The 24,990-nt window shown below is 38.7% G+C and overlaps 1 protein-coding gene across 5 annotated transcripts in view; it reads left to right on the top strand.

Moving 5' to 3' along the window:
- Window positions 1-24,990, top strand: part of Septin1 (Septin 1) — a 63,237-nt gene that overhangs the window by 27,571 nt on the left and 10,676 nt on the right. Inside the window, exons 2-6 of one of the 5 annotated variants that reach the window (XM_067780865.1) lie at window positions 2,763-3,238; window positions 3,784-3,818; window positions 12,289-12,546; window positions 20,330-20,522; window positions 20,590-20,848. In XM_067780865.1, coding sequence (XP_067636966.1) covers window positions 12,394-12,546; window positions 20,330-20,522; window positions 20,590-20,848 — 605 coding nt within the window. In that variant the 5' untranslated portion in view covers window positions 2,763-3,238; window positions 3,784-3,818; window positions 12,289-12,393. Of the gene's footprint in view, window positions 1-2,762; window positions 3,239-3,783; window positions 3,819-12,288; window positions 12,560-16,703; window positions 16,788-20,329; window positions 20,523-20,589; window positions 20,849-24,990 lie in introns of those variants that run through there. The other 4 variants (XM_067780864.1, XM_067780868.1, XM_067780866.1 and 1 more) reach the window with 4 other exon arrangements.

Consider the following 24,990-nt stretch of genomic DNA (forward strand, 5'->3'; position numbering starts at 1 on the left):
GATAACAGTTAACAAAAATAACAGTTAACATAATAACAAAAACCATAAACTGTTATCGCCAACGTTTTTAGCGGACATTTTTGGGTCGGACAGGGTATACATTAGAGATATACGCCGCTGCCACCGATTTTTTTCGTTGTCAAAAATATCGGCGCGGCGGCGACGGCGGCGTCCGGCGCGTTATTATATTTTGTACTCGTTTAAGACTATCGAAAATTGGTTGGATATGGTCGAAGTGGTATAAGAAACTAATTGGGAAATTTAACTCTTTCTAACTGTTCAAAAGTTATTTAAAGAAACAGGCGTTTTCGATGTCAGCTTAACACGGACTTTGCATCACCCAATTCACCAAGTTATTAAAACAAAACACTACAAGAAAAGTTATATAATAAATTTATATGCTCACTTTGCATATTTTTTTCAAAAAATTAATAATGAACAATGAATTCAAATAAAATGACCCAAGGTGAATATGTTTTCGAATTGTCCTCAAGTTGTTAAAAAAAGCAAATTCCCAAAAAAAGGTGTCGATTTTTTAAAGATAAACACTCATATGAAATGTTTCTTACCCTATACTTAAGTTGAGGATATGTGTATGTATGAGAAGGGTTTGAAAAATCACTTGGGCTTACATTCAAACATCTGTTGTTTATTTTTGAAACTATACAATAGCGTCTGAAATGTTAATTTTGATTTTCACACTTCATCCTTCAACACCCAAGTCTCCCGGTTTGACATATCCTAAAGTTGGCGGCCCTATCCAAAACTAGTCCCTTGGAGTGAATCAACCAAGTTTAAATATCACCTACACGTTACGGCTCCTTTTACAAATGTGAATACGTAGGCCCATATATTTACCAGGTGAGGCTTTTACCTTCGCAAGAACACTCAAAGTGGTGAAGCAAAAGCTTTCCCAAGAAAGTCGAAGTAATGACCGGGTGTGCTACTACCCTAACGTAGTGGACAGTCGAACTAGTCTGAAAACTGAGGCTAGGCGGTCATCCATAATGAGCTCTTATATCATAAGACCGGAAACCAGCAGTTAACATCTTTCAACTTAAATCGGTCGACTTTCATTCTAAAATTTTGTTTTGATTTAACGAAGACTATTGAAATCAATGCTGTAAACACAAACGACTGCAAACTTTGGTCTACATTTTAAAAATTTTATCCAAGGTCCTTGTAAAATTTTAATTATGTAGATGCACCGAGGATTATACGATTTTCACCCATGAGTTACGCAATGACATCCACTTGGACTGCTTATAATTTCCACGGCGGCATCGTTGGCCGAATAGTCATTCCCTAACATTTCAAGGTGTTTCTCTGGTGTAGCTCGGCAGCATAGCGCAAAAACATCCGTTAGAAAGTCTTCGGAGCTACACCTGGAGCTTCTAGGAAAGTGACGTCGACGAAGGTATGAGTTCGAAGTAGAAAGTCTTCGGAGCTACACCTGGAGCTTCTAGGAAAGTGACGTCGACGAAGGTATGAGTTCGAAGTCACAGTCCTATAGCTTCTGTGCTGGCATATGGTGTGAGGGTCAGGAGGCGTGGTAGCGACTGGTGGTAGGGATTGCTACTGTTAGCACATCGGGAATTGTAGCTCTTAAAAACAGCCGAAAAAACTGGATGCACCCTGTGCCACGAGAGTCGTGAGTATTAATAGACCATTAATAGCAACCGTAAGTCGCCTTTGTGCGTGACCACCAAGGAGATAACCCCAGGTGAAACTACTCTTTGCACGAAATATACAGACAAAAGTGTGACCATTTTATGTATCTCTATTTCTTTTCAGCAGACGCATCAGTACCAATTCCAAAGACCGGGGTAGGTTCGAAACCTCTCTGGAGTAAGTGAACGAGGGACAATTCCTCCGCAAGGAGCTACTCCTGAAAATTTTTTAACGATTTGCGAGATTTTGAGGTAAAACTCCGGATCGTTCCGAAATTACCAAAACGTTGATTTCGTTAAAACCTTTCCTAAATATTATTTTTTTAAATAGAAAAATCAAGCTTTTTAAAGTAAGAACACCGGCGTACGCCGGCGCGCCGCCCACGCCGCCGCCGCCGATAAAGTGATCGGCGTAAACCTGTACTATACATATGAAAATTTGTTTAGTAGGTCATAAAAAAAACCTTGAAAATTAAAATCAAAAAAATGAAATTTCGCAGGCTCGAAAATTATTTTTTTGGGTATGCGTAGTGGAACTTTTTTCCTGAGCCCAAATTCTATCGATTTCGGTTAATTTTCGTCCATAGAAATCGACCCACTCTAATGTATATCTTTTTCGATGTGTGTATAATGAATTTGCACTATATTTTTAGTGCTTAAAAATTTAGCTCTTTGGCTCAAAATTAAGTAGCAGCCATCGTAAAAACCTATGTAGGTATATACATATGTATACCAAATGAAATTATTTATATCATTTTGAACATATGAAGTACGTTCAAACTAGGGGAATGAGATATGATGCACTAAAAGTAGAGCGTAGCAACGGCACTGTGAGTTAGAACGTTACTGCAACACCCACGAATACCAAGCGCCCCCAGAACTAAGAAAAATGCATAACAATAATAAACAAAGCACATAAGATCGCACCCCATAAGTGAGACCAACTTATGAGACTGGCGGCAAAGTTACTGTCTGCCTATTTGTTCATGCATTTATCGATACACTGAGACAAATGCCTTATAAACTTCTCAATATCTACTTAAAATGAGAACGCTACTTATTCTTAGCCAATAAAAATTTGGTTTTAATCAGATGTCGCTACAGTTATACCAAGGTTTTATCTAAAACATACCACACAGCAGGTTAAGCGGACTAGAATATTCGGGCGGAAGACATGACGGTCGTAGGAAGCAACTACAATCCACAGACCAAGAACTGTTGAAACCGAAAGTTTCCGTGGACTCCCGTTAGCGGATATTGATGACAATTTGTGATCGGTCGCGCCTATTGTATGGGGCGAAGTACTACTACAACAACAACAACCAGAACATTCGGCATGCTTAAATAGTTGCAAAGATGGTCAGGCTAGTGCTAATTTCTGGAACGTACCAGGGCAATCGTCGCCAAGGGACCATCATCATCGATAATACTCTCCAAAAGCTTCGGGAAATGTCTGTCGCTATAAGAAAAAGAATACTATGTATGAGTGATTTTCTATTTCGCCTGAGAACTAACAGCTATTTAGTGAGTGACAACACCTATTGGATGGGGACTAGAGTGGTTACAAGGTATATGGTGAATTTAAATTTATTGCGAAGTTTCAGGCCAATCCGATAATGTTAACACGTGCCTCATTGAGGTCAAAGTTAGGAAAAACAGCGATTTTTCAGAAAAAATATTAGTGTTTCATCAGTAAAAGTGAAACCATTTATTTTAGGAACTTGACTCGTATACCATTGAATATTATAATGTCCATAGACGTTTGCATGGAAATTCAAAATTAAGTATATCCACTATGACCTGATCTGATAAATGCTAAATACTGCTAAAAATAACCGTTTTATAAAAATATTATTAAGATCAAAATAAATAAAATTACCTATCGAATGGTGTACGAGTCAAGTTCCTGTGGCATAAATGGTTTCACTTTTACTGACGAAACACAAAAAATTTTTTCTGAAAAATCGCTGTTTTTCCTAACTTCGACCTCAATGAGCCACGTGTTAACATTATTTCGGATTGGCCTGAAACCAGCCAGCGGAAAATCTAAAATTGATTTCAACAACATAGTAAAATTTTCCTAAAACTTCATTTTCTTGTTTTTCATTGACAGATTCCCGCAACTTAATTGCGACACCTCATATGTAGGTATGTAGTATTAATTGTTGTGGTCCTTCTTGCCATAGATTTTTCCCACTGTGGTATCGTGCAAAGTAATAAAAAGATACTAGAAAAATTGTTGAATGTTGAATTTTTAATTTCAAATCCCGAATGTAAATGTCAAATTGTATTGCTGCTGGCTGTCAGACAACAGTAATGCCGTTATACAATCATAGTTGCATAAGTATCAGTATCAGCTTATTTCAAGTGACACCTAGAGCAGCCGTGCAGCAGTGCACTGACGACATGAGGATCATTGTTTACTATATAGTTTGGCAGCTTAAATAGAGGTTATGTTGCGAATAGAGTGGAAGGCAGTGGACTAGGCAGTCGAATGTCATATAATGAAGGAATGATATTCGGAGTTTTTTCAAAGTTAAAAAAAAAAATGATAAAAGCTTTAATATAAATAAATCTATTGTTTTAATAACAACAAAAACGCCTTATATATTCTATATACATAATTTCGTAAGGATTATCTCACTCTAAAATTTGAGTGAAATAATCTAAAGTTTTTTCATGAAACTGAGTTGAGAACTGTGCGTGTGAATGTGCGAATTTTCACCGATCAGCTGTTAGTTGCGCTACTTGGTAAAATTTACAATGATGAGGATGGTCTGTTACTATTGTGTCTGGGATTTCCTTTCTTTCTGCTTTTTGTAATGTATGTAAATAATTTTCATTTACACGCTCAGTTGCTCGAGCTTGAGATCAATTTCTCGTTTATGATGTCACCGACTCGCTGCCTTTTACTTACATTGTCACCACCCAATTATTGGTTCCAAAGACATTTGAGTTTAATTTTTGTTGTCGCCTCTACATGATTTTGCTTGAGATAATTTGTTTTGTATTGAAAGCAATGATAAGTGTTGTTGGTACGCAAAACATTTAGCTATGATTAAAATGCGGCGCACGCTGTATGAATTGTTATCGTTTTATGTTGCAAAAGCGAGAATGCCATTGATACAAAAAAAAACGTCGACAAACAGAGTATTAAATTATATGAGAGATTTGTACTCAAAACACCATATTCGACACATTTTCCTTGCTTTGATATATTATACCTGCGCCTTTTTCTACTGACTACATAACTACCCCCGTGCTCTCTAACCCCTAATGTTGGACGCACGATTCGCGAAACACTGGGGAAGCATATCGTTTTCAAACAAAACGGGGCATAATTACCAAATCGACAAAAATTAAAATTCTCCAAACGATCTCTAATGTATTTCTCGAATGCGATTCTAAAAATTGTAAATTGTATTTGTAATACTGCCGCCCTAAAAAAAATGTGGGCATCTGCATTTTTTTTTGAACATAAGTCTTTTACAAAGGCGTCAAACTCGTGTATGAGGAATACAAATTTGAGCTTTTATTTTACTTAAATAGAAAGCTCACATCCAAATTAGAACAAAATACTTATTTTCTATAAAAAAACTAGCAGACCCGGCAGACGTTTATCTGCCCTAAATTTGGTCTATCTGCATACATTTTAATAAGCTTTTTCCGTCTAACTCAGCCTTCCCCCTCTACACTTTTTCCTAATCTTTGTATTCACTCCTCCCTCCGTATTTTTCGCTTCATCTATCTCCATCTTCGTCTCATTCTATCTCTTTCCCAGTCCCCTTCTCTCTTTTCTCTTCTCTCAAGGTTTTCTCATTCTTCTTCACCTCTTATTGCCAGTCCCAGAGGGTGGTATGTATTTTGTTCCAGTCCCATTCCGAGTCTCATTCCCAGTCCCACTCCGAGTCCCAGTGTCAGTCCTTGTCCTAATCCCAGTCCCAGTCCGTCTCTGGTCTACCTCCCAGAAAAAAGCATCGTAAATACTAATATAGGCTAATTTATATGTCAAATTTCAGGCAAATGGAATAGGACGTATGTAAATAGATATGTGGGTATTATTAATTCATTTCTTTATTTCGGCTTCGCATGCATATTTATCAGTTTTGCCAGGTTGATGAGACTAAATCGAATATCACAATGAAAATTACTTTAAAGCTCTCAGTAACAGCTTTCATTTGATATCCATAATACACACACATTCTAGGGGTATCCGGGTCTATGTTTTGGCCTATATCTCGAGACTCTAGTCACCCAGCGGTGTAAAACTTACTCTGTACTAAAGCACACATAATGTAGAAACACATTCTAGGTGTATCCTGGTCCATGTTTTCGCCTATATCTCGAGACCCTAGTCACCCAGCGGTATAAAACGTACTCTGTTATAAAGCATACATCAACATCTTCAATTTGATATCCGTCGTACGTTGCTCGTGGTCGATTAATTAATTTGGTTATCGGTTACATTTATTATGGATCTTGTTTCTGGCAGGATAGATTGTCCTTCCTTACTTCAGCTAGTTAACTTTAATGTGCCCTGCTACGGAATTTTGTTGTTTTTCGTGTTGGACTTAACAGAACAGTCTATGGTGCTAACGCTCCCTTGAATAGAATTATGTCTGATTACAACTATTTCTCAAATTTTCTGGATTTAGATTTTACGTATACCAAATCGGTTATACAGTTCAAACTAAAACCTATTTTTTAAGTAATACTTAATTTACATTAGTTGTACTATATTCTTAAGTGTCTGCTGTATAATAGACATACAAGTAACTAAATAAATACTAAATAAATAAATAAATAATGTAAAAACACATTCTAAGTGTATCGGGGTCCACGTTTTGGCCTATATCTCGAGACCTTAGTCACCCAGCGGCATAAAACGTACTCTGTACTAAAGCACACATCAGCAGCTTCAATTCGATACCCATAATGTGAAAACACATCCTAGTGTTACCCTGATCCACGTTTTGGCCTATATCTCGAGATCCTAGTCACCCAGGGGTATGAAATTTACCCTCTACTAAAGCACTCATCAACCGCTTTCATTTGATATCCATATTCTATAAACACATACTAGGGGTACCCGGGTCCACGTTTTGGCCTATATCTCGAGACCCTAGTCACCCAGGGGTATGAAAATTACCCTCTACTAAAGCACTCATCAACAGCTTTCATTTGATATCCATATTCTATAAACACATTCTAGGGGTATCCAGGTCCACGTTTTGGCCAATATCTCGAGACCCTGTGCGTCGATCGCAACCAAACCTATGTGCAAACTACCGCGTCAGGCATGCGCAACTTATGTGAAAGTTTGAACAAAATCGACCGAATAGTTTTTGATTCTATAAGCCTCACACAAACGGACATTCATTTTTATGGCGCTGTATGTGAAAAAGGATTTTCCTTGTTTTCCTGCTTTTCTCTTGAAATTTTTACCTGAATTTTCTTTGCTATAAACCTCACGGAGCCCGAGACCTTTCCAACGAATGCAAAACCGTGGAAATCGGTTCGTGCGTTCTGCTATGGAATCGTAACATACGATCACGGATCGAAAACTATTTTTACTCAAGCGATAAAAATTAGGCTATCCAACAATTTAAAAAAACAATAATATATTATGGGTCTAGTGAGTACGCATTGTCCCTGGTTCACATGATTTTGAAAACTGCGTTCGATCACAAATCGTATGTTACGATTCGGCCCCTGGAGTTATAGCGTCAGGAAGGAAAACCCGACTTATTTTTATATTATAGATAAAATAATAAATTTTTTTTTAAGTTAAACGGTTTTATTGAAAACAATACTTACATTAAGCAATAATAATACTATAAAATAGAAAATAATTAGGTAGGTCCTAGGTACTAGTCACCACACTCCTCATCAATCCAGGGCGTTGACCAGACAATTAAATAAAAGCGTTGAACGCGTGAAAGTTCTATTGATAGTCATAAGTAAGACCAACTGAACCTTAATAAGGTTATGCTACGAATCACATTTTTAGAAATTTCACGCGCCCAACGCTTTTATTTAATTGTCTCATCAACGCCCCAGGTTGATGAGGAGTGTGATGACTAGTACCTAGGACCTACCTAATTATTTTCTAGCTTTTAGTATTATTATTACTTAATGTAAGTATTGTTTTCAATAAAACCGTTTAACTTAAAAATTTATTTTTAATTATTTTATTTTCAAGTTTTTAGCCTTTATTTAATTGCCTATTATTTCTCATTCTATTTAGTTCATTTAGAGACTCATTATTACAAGGACTCTTTCCTGTCAATTTGTTACAATCTAAGTTCTCAATACATAATCCTTCCAAAGACTTTACTCGACTCGGCGCCATGTATGCTTGTCCCTCCTCGAACTCCAAAGTATTTTGATGTCACTTCGACCGGACAAATATTAGCCAAATCGGACCACAAATACGATTTTTTAAAATATTTCGATCCAGCCGCCACCTATCGGAGTTTGTTTTTTATTATTGCATTGTCATCGGGTTCGGAACTATATTCCGAGTTTCAAGCTTGTAGCTTATCGGGAAGTTACTTAAATTTTAATTACAAAATTCTTTCACAACGGCAGGACGGCCGCCACACAGATTCAACCTAAATAAAACCGTTTAAAAACAGCATTTTTGGAAAGTTACAAATAAGCTAAGTTCAATATGTCAGTTTCAGTAAAAATGTAGATACCCACATTCTTTTTTAGAACGGCAGAATAGTTATTTAATCGTCCCGTTCTAGCAATTTTTGAATGTCGAAATTACACTTATTTTCTAACGCGCCAGCGAAAAGGTTTAGTGACTACGTTTGCGGGGGTAGCAGATTGGCTGACGTACTTTTACTTTCATCTTGACTTTGCTTCACCTTTTTAGAAGTGGATTTCATGTGAAACTTAAACTCTCCGACGAGTGTCTGACAACTTAGATTGTGCTAAGGTTGTCATGACAAAAACGCGCTTGGAGGATTCGCCAACACATTTTCTGTTCTAACAGACTGAATCATTTCGAACTTTTGCATAGCGCTGGAATTAAATTAAAATACAGTTGCTATACCAAATGTGCTAGTCAACTGTAATGTTTTTTGGGGCTGAGTGTCAGTGAATTCGTATTTGTAATTTTGTAAAGTAGAGGGTTTTTGATTTCAATCGAATAGTAAATGCTATATTTAGCTTGTGTAATGACTTCGTCATATCAATCTTTCCCAAACGGAACTGCTGAAAAATGTATTTCCCAGTGTTATAAGTTAAGCTGCCAATCTCCGAAAGATGTAGGATGTGCAATGCTGGAAGTGTTGATACTTGCAAAGTCTTCCCGAAGTATTTTTATCCTTTCCAATTGGATTTTTTTTTGTCCAAGCAGCGATGTAATAGCGCTTATCTTGCGTGTAGTCACTTTGTCGATGTCTTTGCACACTACGATGGCGATGTGATGATGGGATAAAGCCAACATGCATGCCCTCCCAGCTTGAGTAGAACCTACAACCTTTCTTGGGTCAGATAATGCGCTTTACTTTTTGGCCTGTACCTACTTGACCCCATGTTTTTCTTTTGGTGAAGTAAAGGCTTTGTGTTAGTTTGAATTTCTTCAATTGATTGCATTCGTGCATTAAATATACAATATTTTTTAAAAATCTTTTTTCTCGTTAATTTAATTTTCTCTTTTCCCTTCATTCTAATTTCATTTGTATCAAGTTATTGCTAGTCGTGCTTACTTTATTGCACATTATTCGCTAATTATCAAGTAAGCGTTGTTTTTCTTTTTCATGTTATCGCTTCTTTTGTTCATTGAGAAAAATTTTATGAGAAATGTGCGGTTTCAGCACGTTGTATACTCTGAAATTAAAATATGTGCATTTTCAATGTTTGTCTGAGTCATGGTCCGGTTTTGCGTTAGGCATTTCAACTGTGTAAAAGTAGATAAATGAGAAATTATTTTTAATATTACCTACATAAGTAAAACTAACAAGCAAGCTTGTGAGTTGAATGAAATGAATAGTTCGAGTTGTAAACTAGCAAGGTACATACAAACATATATTACAACGCTTAAAAAGTAGTAGAATTCTTTCAGAAAAGAAAATGTATTGCTTCCGAAAAATAGAATAAACGAAAAATCACAAATAACAGAAAAACGCAAAATAATCGGAAATTAGAGTATATTAGGCATTATTGTTTAACAATTTTTTATACTCAGCGTGCTTTGTACACAGAGTATATTAACTTTGATTGGATAACGGTTGGTTGTACAGTTATAAAGGAATCGAGATAGATATAGACTTCCATATATAAAAATTATCAGTATCGAAAAAAAATTTGATTGAGCCATATCCGTCCGTCCGTCCGTCCGCCCGTCCGTCCGTTAGCACGATAACTTGAGTAAATATTGAGATATCTTCACCAAATTTGGTACACTAGCTTATCTGGACCCAGAATGGAAATGAGCGAAATCGGATGATAACCACGTCCACTTTTTATATATATAAAATTTTGGAAAACATATTTTAAAATGGGGGTGGCACCGCCCACTTGTGATAAAATCAATTTTACAAATATTGTTAATCATAAATCAAAAACCGTTAAACGTATGGTAACAAAATTCGGCAGAGAGGTTGCCATTACTATAAGGAATGCTTTGAAAATTAACGAAATCGGTTAAGGACCACGCCCAATTTTATATAAAAGATTTTTAAAAGGGTCGTGGACGAATAAAATAAGCTATCACACCAATTCTAAATATTCTCGCGGAATTTTGTTCTCGCGGATTTTTTTATTCCCGCGGAAAAATTCCTCCAATTCTTTTCTCCTAGGGAGAAGAATAATTGGGGAATAGGAGTTTCGAATTTTCGAAGTCAGCTGTTTTGTCAATTGAAATTTCGTTGCGCATTTCTTATTTTGTTTAACAAATAGAAAAGTTAATTATTGTTGCGAATTTGTTTGAAATTAAGAAATAAAATATAAACAATGCACAGTATTGCATTTCATGTGGTATTCACTGAAATGAGTAATGAATTGGTGCCACAGCAACATCAACAGAGGAGAATAAGAAGAAGAAGACGGCGGGATAACACAAATCCGCCGGAGTTGCCTGCTTTCATTCGGCAAAACTATTTTCTGGCGGCCAAGTCGAGTGGAATTAGTCTTTCATCATATGCCAAAATCTATTTAAGCCTTCTTAAAAATCCTTGCGCAATTTCTGGATGGCTGCATCAAATATACGAAGAGCTCTTCCGTTGCTTATGATATACTTTCACCTTAAAATAAAGAATATTGCGGTTGTTGTTGCTGTTGTATTAACAGTGAGAAATTGTGGTAGAATGTAAATACATATTTTAGCACAAATAAGTGTTCTTTCTTAAAAGAACCAATTTCCTTTAACTATTTTTATACATTCCCTTTAATTTAACAAGTGAAAAAACTCCTATGTAATGGCAGAGAAATCTCCCTCTCCCTCACATTCATAATACCTACTTTTCTCCCATAACCGGTTTCCGCTTTTTCGAACATTGTTCAAAATAGGAGGAAAGGGAGAAGTGAAAAAACTCACAAGGAATTTTTATTTAGAATACGAGGAATGGGAGAGGGGAAAAAACTCACACGGAATTTTCGTTTAGAATTGGGCTGTATATCTTTGCAAAAAAGAGCTTTATATTAATGGTATTTCATTTCCCAGGTGGATTTATAACAATAAATGGAAAAACTTAAAATTTAAAAAAAATGGGCGTGGCACCGCCCCTTTTACGACTAAGCAATTTTCTGTGTTTCGGGAGCCATAACTTGAAGAAAAATTAACGGATCGTAATAAAATTGAATACACAAATTTTCCCTATAGCAGGAAATATTTCTAGAAAAAATGGACGAGCTCGGTTAAAGACCACGCCCACTTTTATATAAAAGATTTTTAAAAGGGTCGTAGACGAAAATAATAAGCTATATCTTAGCGAAAAAGAGCTTTGTATCAAAAGAATTTTACTTTCTAAATTGAATTATAACATTAAATTGGAAAACACTAAAATTTTTGAAAATGGGTGTGGCACCGCCCCTTTTACGACAAAGCAACTTTCTATGTTTCGGGGGCCGTAACTCGAAGAAAAATTAACATGTCGTAATGAAATTGAGTACACATATTTTCCTTATAGCAGAAAATATTTCTAGAAAAAATGGACGGGACGGTTAAAGACTACGGCAACTTACATAGATATAAAACAAGTTTAAAAGTGTCGTAGATTAGGATAGTAAGCTATAACTTAGCAAAAAATAGTTTTCAATCAATGATATTTCACATATCAAGTTTTATTGTAAGAGGAAATGTGGAGACATTTTGTCACCTGTTGTGTAGAAAAGTAATTTATCTGAAATGTACAATGGAAGCTCACGCTGAGTATATAATGTTCGGTAACACCCGAACTTAGACACCTTTACTTGTTTTTTTTTTTTGTAATTGAGGTCTCTCCTGGACACGTTTTTCATTCGTTTTTTTTCCAATAATATTTACATGAATTGAAATTCAACATTCACGATGCAACCAATTAATGTAAAGCCCATTGCCATATAACACTTCATTATTCTGATTTCAAAATCCTACTTTAATTACAATTAATTTGGTTATTTACAGTTTATAAGTGAATCATATTACTTGAAATGCAACCAAAATGGCAGTGAAATTGTTAAATATGCATACATACATATCGCACACCTAGATCGAAAGGGAGCTAACTTAATGTGTATCTGTAATCTCAAATTTCGAAGTTACAACTACCACCTAGCACGTGTGTTAAATATACATCATCTGCTCGAAATCACGTCCATTCCGACAGCACTAATAATCAATTCCCGTGGCTCGGCATCACAGTCCATCCCGACATCAGATTTAGTAATATACATATGTACATACATACTTTATAATATAAATTTTTGTGTTTTCAATTATGATTCTACCAGCCCTGCTTCTTTGTTAGTTAATAAAATTAAAAAAAGAAAAATAAGATAAAATAAAATAAAGGAAAGAGAAGAGAAGAGAAGAGAAGAGAAGAGAAGAGAAGAGAAGAGAAGAGAAGAGAAAAGAAGAGAAGAGAATAGAAGAGAAGAGAATAGAAGGAAAAGAAAGGAAAGGAAAGGAAAGGAAAGGAAAAGAAAGGAAAGTAAAGGGAAAGAAAGGAAAGTAAAGCAACGAAAGTAATGGAACTGATATGAAAAGAAGGAAAAATGAAAGGAAAGAAAAGGAGAGGAAAAGAAAGGGAGAGAAAGGAAAGTTCCATCTGTAGTGGTTGGGCGAACTCTAGTAGTAATAGTTTGGAATAGAGTAGGTTCAGGTAGAGCTTTTTCCAGTTAGTGGCGTGCTACTTTGCATTTTTTTTTAAGATGGGGAGACCTAAACGTTTTTTACCGGCTCCGACCCGCATCTATATATAAATTATTTTTGTTGTTAGTTTTCGATGCCGAATTAATATAACGGGTCGGGTCTGCTGTTTACTGTGTCGATCCAGAAATATCTAGATCCTTCAGGCTGTCAGATTGCTGCAGCGCCTTTCAGGTGGAATTTATAGACATGAGAAAATATGCAGAAATTCTGGAGAAAGCGCGGTTAAGCTGCAGTCGCTTTGTTGTTGTTGCAGCGATAAGGTTACTCCCCGAAGGCTTTGGGAAGTGTTATCGATGTGATGATCCTTTGCCGGATACAGATCCGGTACGCTCCGGTAACACAGCTCCATTAAGGCGCTAGCCCGACCATCTCGGGAACGATATTTTTGGCCACATCAACCTTCACGCCATCCCCTCCTCCCCACCCAAGTTCCATGAGGAGCTTGGGGTCGCCAGAGCCTCGTCTGTTAGTGAAACGGGATTGGCTGCTCGAAGGTGAGGTTGACAATTGGGTTTGGAGAAGCTATATAATGCGCTGGCAACCTGAAAAGGTTGCGCTACACAACCCCTTGAATCTGGTATTTTAGTCGCCTCTTACGACAGGCATACCTACCGCGGGTATATTCTAACCCCCTGACCCGCTGGGGGTCTGCAGTCGCGTCAATATGTATATATCAATATACAATATGTATATTGATAATCAGGCGGCGATTAAGGCGATAATCCCACACACTATTTCAGAAAGAAGTGTTCTGGAATGTAAATAAGCATTGGAAAAACTTCGCATACATCTATATTGGGTTCCCGGACATAAAGGGATAGAAGGTAACGAAAAGACCGATAAGGCCGATAACTTTTGCAAAGGAGGGTGCAGCACTCGCTGAATCGATGGTAAACATCCCAATCCGTCTGGGAAAGGTGTGGACAGAAGCGTAGGGCTGTTTCTAAGATCATGTGCATGCTAATCTTACGATATTAAACTCATAAAGTGGCTCATATCTCTTATCTCTGAAGATAGAAGTCTTAAGGCTCACGAAGGGCATACTAACTGGACACTGCCTTCTGGCATGACATGCTTAAAAGTTAGGCCTCGTCACTAACAGCAGATGTAGGAAGTGCGAACTGCAGGAAGAAACAGTTGAGCAAGTTCTGTGTTCATATCCTGCGCTCGCCAAGTAAAGGCACCAGGTATTGGGGCGTCAGAGCTTCCAGGTTTCGAAGCAGCAATTAAGCTAGGTCCTATAAAACTTCTAGTTTTTGCCAAGGGGACGGAGTTATATTCTATAACATAAGTACTGGCAACTGATTGGGGTTCTTACGTTGGGTCGTCAAACAAATTCTGCTAACACTATGGACACATTAAGTCTATGTGAGGTCTTATTGACCGACCACTTCAACCTAACCTAACCTTTTTCGTCACTTGAACCTGATTCCTTCAGTATGATTAGTATGGTTGACCAGCACATTACCTCATACCACGACGGCCAGCGGTTTATCAAATGCATCTACAAATAAATATTTAATGTATTATAATTCACCACAAATTTTCACATGAAATTTCATTAAATCGACATCAGCACAGCTTTACGAACATAGCAAGCGGAATTGTTGTTGCTTTCCCGACAATCCATGCTGCGCGTTGGCACATTGTTTGCTGTAATGAACTCAGTAGTTTAATGGACTTTGTGGCAGTGGCTAAACGAATATTCAACCCAGCGAAGCGTGTGTAGGGTCTGGTTTGTTAAAAAAACCAATAGACAGGATACAAGCTGCACCTTAACAATATGCATGTTACTGGACTTATGTCTCTGAATGTAATCTGGAATTTAATTGTAACTATACTCTTGAAGCCATTATAAATGGGTAGTCTGATTCCCAGATTCGAGCATTGGCATCTAAGGGAGTTTCAAGACAGAAATATCACCATGTTGGAACCTTTGCTTAATTCTTCTGAGCTTGACCACCGGATTTCGATATACGACCAAAGATTGTCAACCACGTAGGCCCGGTTTTTCAGTACAAGTTCAACTCAGTTTGTCAGTTAAACTACGCTTAAACGTATTCTGCAGTTTTTCTGTCTACTTTAACTGACGTTTAAGCTGAGCTTAAGCGGTCGATCTGGCAGGGTTAAACTCTAGTCAACCTATCATTTATTTGCGTTCGTTCGAAATGGCGTCGAATATACCCAACAAGCATTTCGGCTTGAGTACCATTAGAGCTCATGTTGATAACTAGGCATACTTCTAAAATCTCAAGAGTTGTTTCGAAACAGTGGCTCAACTGGAGAATCATAGCGTACTCAGCAAAAGAGGGGATTTTTTATTAAGCAAAAAATGCTATTACTGAAGTTTAAACAATTTCATTAACAACTTGTGTTTCTCTAACTGGACTCAAATGTAAGATTCCATACTACAGAATTTACACGAAAATAAAATGAAAAATATATAATTTAAAAAATAAATAAATGTGAGGCGCGATAACCTCCGAAGTGATTTTAGGCTGAGCTTCTCTTCCAATTTGCGTCGTGCCCCTTTTAATTTTTCCTACAAATTGGCGGAACGGGACTTACTTGTTTTATTCCGACTCCGAACGGAATCGGCAAGGTAGATGAGATTTCACTGAGAGCTTTTCATGGCAGAAATACACTTGGAGTGCTTGCCAAACACTGCCGAGGGACGACCCCGCTTAGAAAAATTTTCAACTAATTGAATAATTATTAATATTAATTAAATAAACGGCAAGTAAATTGGCTGCGTTAAAAATCACGAAATTAATATTTCTGGCAATTTTAGTTAAAATAGAAAATCGGAACTTTAATTAAATACTTTCAAACACGAAAAGTTGCTTTATTTATAAATCAAATGGCATTTGAGTACTTGTACGTACGTTTTATCACAAGATGAAGAATTACTAAGACAGACGCCTTCTTAGAGAAGTGGATAACCCATTCCACTTGAATGCAACGGAGTTTCGAAAGCTGTACCGATTAACCCCAGACTTGGCTCATGATATTATTTCTCAACTTGATGGTCAATTAAGGGGTACAAGAATAACTGCGATATCAACAGAGAATAAAAAGAAATTAAAACCGCATTTACTTACCTTTTGTTAAAATAGGTAAAAACTTGCACAATAATGACTTTTAAAAGCGCTTAGTATACGGAATTTATTTATTTTTGGTATTCCTTTTGTGCTTTTCGCATTTTTTAGGTTTCGTTAAGCTGTGCTGCCACCTTTCTACTATTAAAACGAAATTTAAATGTCATTTATTTCGAGTCCTTAAAACTAAGTTAGTGAATAGTACAATCGATAAGGCAAGGGACAAAATCGTTAATTAAAATCTCGGCAAATCGTATCGTTATAATTTAGTGAATTCCTGTAGGTATTTCTCACAATAAACAGCTGTTGATTTTGGTGGTACCACCTTGGAGATTTTTTTCAACTCCACCTCAACTCGATATGCAATGTAGGATATCAACTGGAGAAATGTGTTGAATATTCATTTGAGAACTGAACATTGCTCAAAATCTTTCGAAATTAGGATAATAATTGGAAAATATTATTGACGTTGTAGATCAACTCGAAAACTTCTAATTTTACAAAACTTCTCAAAGGTTGGATATTGATTGGAGAATGAAGTTGGATATTAACTCGAGAACGATCTGGTTTAAGAATAATTAACAAATGATGTTGGATATCACTTCCGGAACTAGATATATATTTCGCTGGAGAATTTTTTTCCATGTTTGTTGGGTAAGCAAAATCCAGCTACAAATTATCTAGATAACAAAAAAACCAATGACAAAGGCGGCCTTAAACTGTGACTGAAAAACTGCTCCGTAGTTTAACTGGAGTTTAAATTTGACTAGAGTTTAAGCTTAGCTTAACCAACTACTGATAAACCGGGCCTTAGACGCATCCCTCTTTCTTCTAATAATGTCCTGGTTGTAGTGGGCTTAGTATCCTTTGCACTCCTAATTCGTCCTCGATCACTTTGAATATGGACATACCCTCAACCGGCAGCAGATAGCGCTGTTAAATCATTCCGTCATTTTAGGCTTCATAATCTTGCTTTTTGTAAGAACCAAACGAAAGTGTTGAAACTGGCCATGCTAAAAAATGTGATATCTCAAATACAATTTCTTTATCCAAGTAAGCTCCAACATCTTTGAGTATAGTGTCCACCCAATGTAACCCCACCCTATCACCTTGTATACACCCTAAACGCTTAGCAAGCAAAACTTAACTATCTTCAATTCATTTAATGCAACAACAGCGCTGCCAAAAGAAAAAAAATCGATTTCCATTTTACTTGTATGCTGTCGCGCCAGCTTTTAAAACACGAGGCCAATGCGGCATCACGTTTCCGCCATTGACAAACTGACAAACAAAGTTTAACCGACTGTCCCTATAAGCAGCCACAAATCCACCACAAGCACGCGCTCACTGTGACTGGAGTCGGTCAGTGTCTGGGGCATTAATTACATTTTGTTACATTCAATTTAATTTTGCAAACTTACAAATTAGAGATGGGTTTTTGATATTGGAAATAGCGGGAGCAACGGTACTGACTTTCAAATATGGCAAAGTCTTTATGTATCGAAAGCTTTTAAACTGTACTATTAATTGATAACTTAATATTTTTGCCGCCGTGGTGTGGTGGTAGCGTTCTCCGCCTACTACATAAAAAATTTAGAAAAAAGTTTTTTCAATAAGAAAAAAGTTTTTTTTTTAATCGGGGTCGCCCCTTGAAAGTGATTTGGCAAACACTCCGAGTGGATTTGTGCCATTAAAGCTTATCGGCGAAAGTTCATCTGCCTTGCAGATTTCGCTCGGAGACTGCAAAAATTAAGAGATCACTTCTGGATAAATTCGAGATGGTTTTATAGACTATTTATGGGTCCTTTCGGGATCATTTTGGGACTATTTCGGGTTCAGTAGGGGATTATTTCGTGGTTCTTCCGGAGTCGTTTCGAGGTCATTTTTTGGTAATTTCCTGATGATCTTTGGGACTAGTTCGGGGTTCTCCCGGGGTCATTAAGGACCATATCGTGGTAATTTCGGGATGGTTTTGGAGACTACTTCGGGGTCATTTCGACATCATTCGAGAGTAATTTGGGGATCACTTTGGGGTCTATTTTTGGTTCATTTCGGGTTACTCCCGGGGTATTTTTACGATGACTCTGGGGAAGTGGCCCCGTAAGAGCCCCAAAATAGTCCTCAGTATCATCATAAAATCATCAAGTGATCAAGATCTTCTGGCCCCGGAAGTATCCCGAAATAGACCCCAATATTGCTTATAACAGAGCCAGAGCATTGCTATCACTTTTGAAGCTACGGCTTTGAGCAGTAGTTAGTAAAAACTATTATGAATACGTAATACAATTTGAAATTAGTTATATTATAAAAAGGTAATATTATATAATAAGCAAATTTATAAAGTTTCATGAATATCTTTCAGGATAAACTATACGGTGGTTTAATTAAATTTGTCACACAACTCCATTTCTTTAGACGGACGCGAGCTAGCAAAGGTGTTTGCCGATTCTGTGTGGATTTCGCTTAGGTCCGCATTATGCTTATCTGGATCATCATAGTGCTTGCGGATATGTTTCCTTATCCCTATTGGAGACGGGACTAGATCAAGCAGTTGCTTGCTAGGGTGTCCAGGTTTTGAAAATTTAGCAAAAACTTTCTATACAGCATTTCGTTATGCTCTTTTATGGTGAGCTCTTTTGCTTCACTATATAGATGATGTTCATGAGTCATAAGAAGATATCCGGTGGCAGTTATCAGTGCAGCGTTTTGGCAGGCTTACATTATTTTCCATTGTGTGTTTTTAAGACCGGACGAGCAGACTGGTGACGCGTAGCATATGAGCCGCCGGCCAATTGCTTTGTGAGTGGTTGGCAACGTTTCTTTATCTTTTCCCCTAGCGAAAGCGACTTGAGGATTATGTTGCGGCGTTGTAGTTACTTTGTATAACATTTTGGAGGCATGCTCCTTGAAGGTGAGAGTGTTATCGAACGGTGCGCCTAAGACATTTAGGTGACTGACAGTCGGTAGCGTAACACCATTGACATGAACGTCCAATATTTGCGTCATCTGCTCCTTCCACGTCGTAAATAGAGTGACCGTTATTGTTGTAGCCATAAAGACACTCTGAAGATTTTGGGGAGTGTTATCGATGCTGATGGTTCTTTGGCGGATATACATAGATACGGTACGTTCCGCGGGGTACGGTACATACGCGGGGTCGCCCCTCGGCAGTGTTTGACAAGCGCTCCGAGTGCACTTCTTCCATGAAAAGCTCTCAGTGAAAACTCATCTGCCTTGCAGATGCCGTTCGGAGTCGGCATAAAACATGTAGGTGCCGTCCGGCCAATTTGTAGGGAAAATCAAGAGGAGCACGACGCAAATTGGAAGAGAAGCTCGGCCTAAAATCTCTTCGGAGGTTATCGCGCCTTACATTTATTTTTTTTAACCCCTTGAATCATTTCTGTGTGGCTGTTTCGACAGGCGTACCTGCCGCGGGTTTATTCAAAAACCCCTAACTGGGGGTGAGTATTTGATTGGTGATAGTACTAAGTCGAACCAGAAAGACTGGGGAGATAGCTGTTTATTCTAGAAACTAATTCGCCTATTGGAGGGCCAGGTCCTGTTGCCATTATCGTGCAGTCGTTGGTGTGGGAAATGATAATAAATCTTGGTTGGGAAAGCAGCTTTCATATGTAGAAATTAAACAGACACCACCATGTGGCACCCCCTGTTAAATTCTCCTAGGGTTTAAGGTTTTGTTCCTAAATAGAACAGACGTTTGCCGACAATTCAGATTATTTGCGGTTTATATTTTTAGACAAAAGGGAAGGGCTGAACCTTCTTTCTTTTGGAGTAACATGCCGTGCTTGACTGTGTCAAAGTGTGGTCGAGTGTATTGCTGCCATTAAAAGCTTCCCAGTGAAAATGTATCTCCCTTGCAGATACCGTGCGAAGTTAGCATGGAATATTTAGGTCCTGTCTCGCCAATTTGTAGGAAAAGAATCCGTATAGTATAGAATCGCACTAGTTCCGAACTAAGAGACGGTACTAGCTTTAGTTCAGTGCTTTTAACTGACACGTTTACCATTGTGATGCCCTAAATTAGCACCAGTTCGAACGTAGCCATTATACCTTTGTGTGGCTGTCTTCCATTTTTTTGCAGAGCTTGTATAAACAGTAACCCTTTTGATTATTTGTATCTTCCTCTTAATCAAATATATGTATGTATGTATATCTCTCACTTCATTTATTTACAGTTTTCGAGTATTGAAACGCCTGGTTATGTCGGTTTTGCTAATTTACCGAATCAGGTGCATCGCAAATCGGTAAAAAAGGGTTTCGAATTCACATTGATGGTGGTCGGTGAATCGGGACTGGGGAAATCGACACTGGTGAATAGTTTGTTCCTAACAGATTTATATCCAGAGCGCGTAATACCAGACGCCATTGGTGAGTTTTAAAAAAATTTTTGTTTTTAATTCTTCTTATTAATCTTTTTTCTATTTGTTTGCATTAGAAAAACAAAAACAAACAGTAAAATTAGAGGCATCTACAGTTGAGATTGAAGAACGTGGCGTAAAGTTGCGTTTAACAGTTGTGGATACACCCGGCTTTGGTGATGCCATCGATAACTCGGATAGTTTTAGCGCCATACTCGAGTATATTGACGAACAATATGAACGCTTTTTGCGAGATGAGAGCGGCTTAAATCGGCGTAATATTGTGGACAATCGTATACACTGCTGTTTCTATTTCATATCGCCTTTCGGGCATGGGTATGTAAGAAATGTTGTCATTAGAACCTTAGAATTATCAGTTTTCAAAGGGGTTGACAGCGCAATTTTTAGCTTCTTCAACCCAATTATCAATCTCATTTTTCCGTGGCCAATCCCCTTAATTTATAATGTGTGTATCTGGCGACCCGAAGTTCCTCAGTCAAGGAGTGGGTTGAAAGCCTTAGAAGGTTCAACGTGGTTTAAGGAGTCTCCTTATCACTACAAAAATAATATCTAGCGCACTTTACATGAATTATTTTTTGTGTGATAATGTAATGCGGTTGTTGGCGGCCACCGTGGTGCGATGGTAGCGTGCTCCGCCTATCACACCGTATGCCCTGGGTTCGCACCCCGGGCAAAGCAACATCAAAATTTTAGAAATAAGGTTTTTCAATTAGAAGAAAATTTTTCTAAGCGGGGTCGCCCCTCGGAAGTGTTTGGCAAGCGCCCCGGGTGTAAATTCATCTGCCTTGCAGATGCCGTTCGGAGTCGGCATAAAACATGTAGGTCCCGTCCGGCCAATTTGTAGGGAAAATCAAGAGGAGCACGACGCAAATTGGAAGAGAAGCTCGGCCTTAGATCTCTTCGGAGGTTATCGCGCCTTACATTTATTTATTTATGTAATGCGGTCTCTTGAACCAATTCTTTCTCGGACAAAGAAAATTCAGTGATAACAACGGTAGGCCTACAAAAAAAGAACCGTAAGCAATGTTTGATTCAAGCAAAACTGACGGCATCCAGCCAAGTTTACAAAGATACCTTCAAAATCTCAAAGAAGATGGTCAATAAAATTCAAACGAACTCTTTTAAAGAACTTCAGCGACATTCCGAGGCCAATTAAGGACGAACGATCTTTTTAAGTAGACCCCAATACAACAGTAGCCTAAGGAAACTGGGCTTTCTATTAGCGAAATGTTAGAGTAGACAGACACACTCCACGCTGTACCAATAAAGCTATCTTTCGTACAAGTTGTCATAACTACATACTTAGGTTCTCTAAAGCACATTAATTGAGTTGAATGTGAAATCAAGTAATTCAAATCTTCATTAATAAATTATTTTTCGGTTTATAAAAGGAAAACCTTCTCACATGTAGTACTACTTCAGGTCAATGGGACTCAAATATATAGTCCCTAAAGCTCTAGAGCGATCGCCGGACGGACTCAGTACACATTATTTGTACTGTTGTTGTTGTTGTATCGATAAGGTTACTCCCCGAAGGCTTTGGGGAGTGTTATCGATGTGATGGTGGTCACCGTGGTGTGATGGTAGCGTGCTCCGCCTACCACACCGTATGCCCTGGGTTCACACCCCGTGTTAGCGCGCAACAAATCGGTACGCCCTTGAGTACCTAAAGTTACAAATTTATTCTACTTCAAAATGCAACCTTGTGGCTGTATGTCAAGTAAATCGCCTACACGAGTTCAACTGACGTTAAGGCATGGCATTGGAGCCTTTGCCTTTTCTTTTCGCTGGCGGCGTTGAACAAGGAGGACAAGCAGCACAAGTATTTTAGCGACCACGCTTATAATAAGAATTACAATCATATAATTGCAATATAAGTTAACTATTTCCTTTGTAAAGAATTACACCTGAATTAAATGAATTTTACAAGGTAATACAGCTTAAAATACGTGTTATTTTTCCACCCGCCAACATTCTAAAATACTTGTGGTAAACGACAACCGAAAGCACGTTGTGGAAAATATATTGTTGGGAATTTCTACGCACCCACCATTTTGCCATGAATGACTTGCAAAATTCCGAAGTTGCCCTTGTTAGTGATGCACCCCCGCTTATTGGTGCATTCAGCAGTAATTCGCAGTCGCACGTTACGGGGGGGCAATTTATCAATTGGAACAACTGCCACCACAATACCAGCGAGTGTGCCCGGAATATTTTCCACGAATAGTGCTTACCAAATGTCACCATACACATCGCTACATGCCGGGCTCGGAGGCCTGGGTGTACCCATAAATCAACAGCCATGTTATACTAGCACACATATGATGCATAACCAATATCTTTATAATGGTGTACCCTCTTATATTGGTAAACCTCAGCTAAACACAACGTTTGCTCACCCATCTGGGTGCGTGTACGGTCAGAGCCGTCACGGACCAAATAGTACCATTTTCACATCCATTCAAGGGGGTAACGACCAACATGCATCGCAATTGCCATTCGATACATCACAGGCAAACGTAGGCACTGCACATATAGGAACATATGGCGCTGCCGCACCATATCAACCTGTCTCACCAGTGCACGGCTGGTCCGGGCAACCACATGGAGGTTTAGCGCCCGTCAGCGACAGCACGTGGGGTGGTCTATAACGCAGCCTCGGTACAATCTCGACGTAAGCCTGACACCATCGCAAGCGGCAGCACGACACGTGCTTAGTAAAGATCTGCCACCCTTCTCTGGAAAACCAGAGGAGTGGCCACTCTTCATCACGAACTACGAGCAATCAACTGAGCGTTGTGGGTTTACCGAACAGGAAAATCTAATTCGACTTCAAAAGTCACTACGCGGGGCGGCTCTAGAAGCTGTGAGAGGGAAACTAATGATGCCCTCCACCGTTCACCTTGCCATTGCTACATTGCGCATGCTTTTCGGGCGACACGATGTAATCCACGATACACTCCAGCGCAAGTTGAGACAAATGCCAACAGTAAAAACTGATCGGTTCCACACTTTAATCGATCTCGCTCTGGCCGTTCAAAATTATAGGGCAACGATGCAGGCGTTGGGTCTTAGCGACTATCTCAATGATCCAATGTTGATAAATGAGTTGCTGGTCAAACTTCCAGGGGATATGAAACTAGATTGGGGTCGCCGTCGAATGACCACAGCTCGCGTCGACATTATAGCATTTGACGATTGGCTTTTCGGCCTAGCATCGTGCGCCAGCCAAGTGACACCACTTAGTTCTCCCACTTATACGACTGGGGAAGAAAAGGTGGGACGAAGGGGCAACAAAGAAAGAGTCCTCATTCACGACAGTAACTCTAAAGGGCATGATAGAACAAAACCTCCCTGTCATCTGTGCGGCAACGACCATAATCTCTCCGAGTGTCAACCTTCAAGGCAAAGAGCAGAAATGAACGTTGGCAGGTGGTGAAGGACAAAAAACTATGCATCCGTTGCTTCGAAACGCATTTGCTTCGGCGCTGTGCATCCAAGAAAGAGTGCGGAGTTGACGGTTGTAGAATGGCCCACAACCCCCTATTACATAGTCGATCATCTGCAGCTGACAACAGCAAGGTGAACAATAATGACGGGCCCACAGTGCTATTCCATCAGCGTAAATTCAAAAGAGCAATCTTCCGCTACATTCCGGTGACTCTTTATGGACCAAAATCAACTTTATAAACGTTTGCCCTGATTGATGAAGGAGCATCATGCACATTGATGGACAATAGTTTGGCCGAGCACTTGGGGCTTGACGGTCCCAGCGAAGAACTTTGTTTAAGATGGACAGGCGATATCACTCAACAAGAGGCTAATTCGAAGTTTGTAGGCTGCGAAATATCTGGCAGAGGAGAAAACTCATCACGATACCGTATGCGTAACGTGCGCACCATCACTAACCTAGAGCTACCGCAACAATCTTTAAACGCTGAAGAGCTGGCAGAGCACCATCACTTGAGACCACTGCCTATTGTACCATACACTAATTGCAGAGCACGTTTGTTGATAGGTTTGGATAACACAAAGCTCTCCATTCCGATAGAGGTACACGAAGTCGAGGGTGATGATCTAGTAGCTGCGCGTTGCAAGTTAGGCTGGTCGGTATATGGCCATAAAAATTCCGATCATCCATTAGAGGAAAGCTTGTTGCACGTATGCCCCTGTACACGAGATAATCAAGTGGACAACTTGATGAGGACATATTTTTCCATAGAATCAATAGGTACCAGTCCCACCGTCAAACCGCTCAGGCCAAAGGCAGACGAACGAGCATATACCATAATGCAGAATACAGTCAAATATAAACCATACGAAAAGAAGTGGGAAACTGGCCTCTTATGGAGATACGACATAATTGATTTACCCGTCTCCTTCCAAATGGCTTATCATCGACTTCAATGTCTTGAAAGAAAGATGGAAAAGTACGCCGAGTTGAAAGAATTCGTCAT

The sequence above is a fragment of the Eurosta solidaginis genome, chromosome 4 (genome assembly GCF_040869045.1).
Source record: "Eurosta solidaginis isolate ZX-2024a chromosome 4, ASM4086904v1, whole genome shotgun sequence".
Lineage (NCBI taxonomy): Eukaryota > Metazoa > Arthropoda > Insecta > Diptera > Tephritidae > Eurosta > Eurosta solidaginis.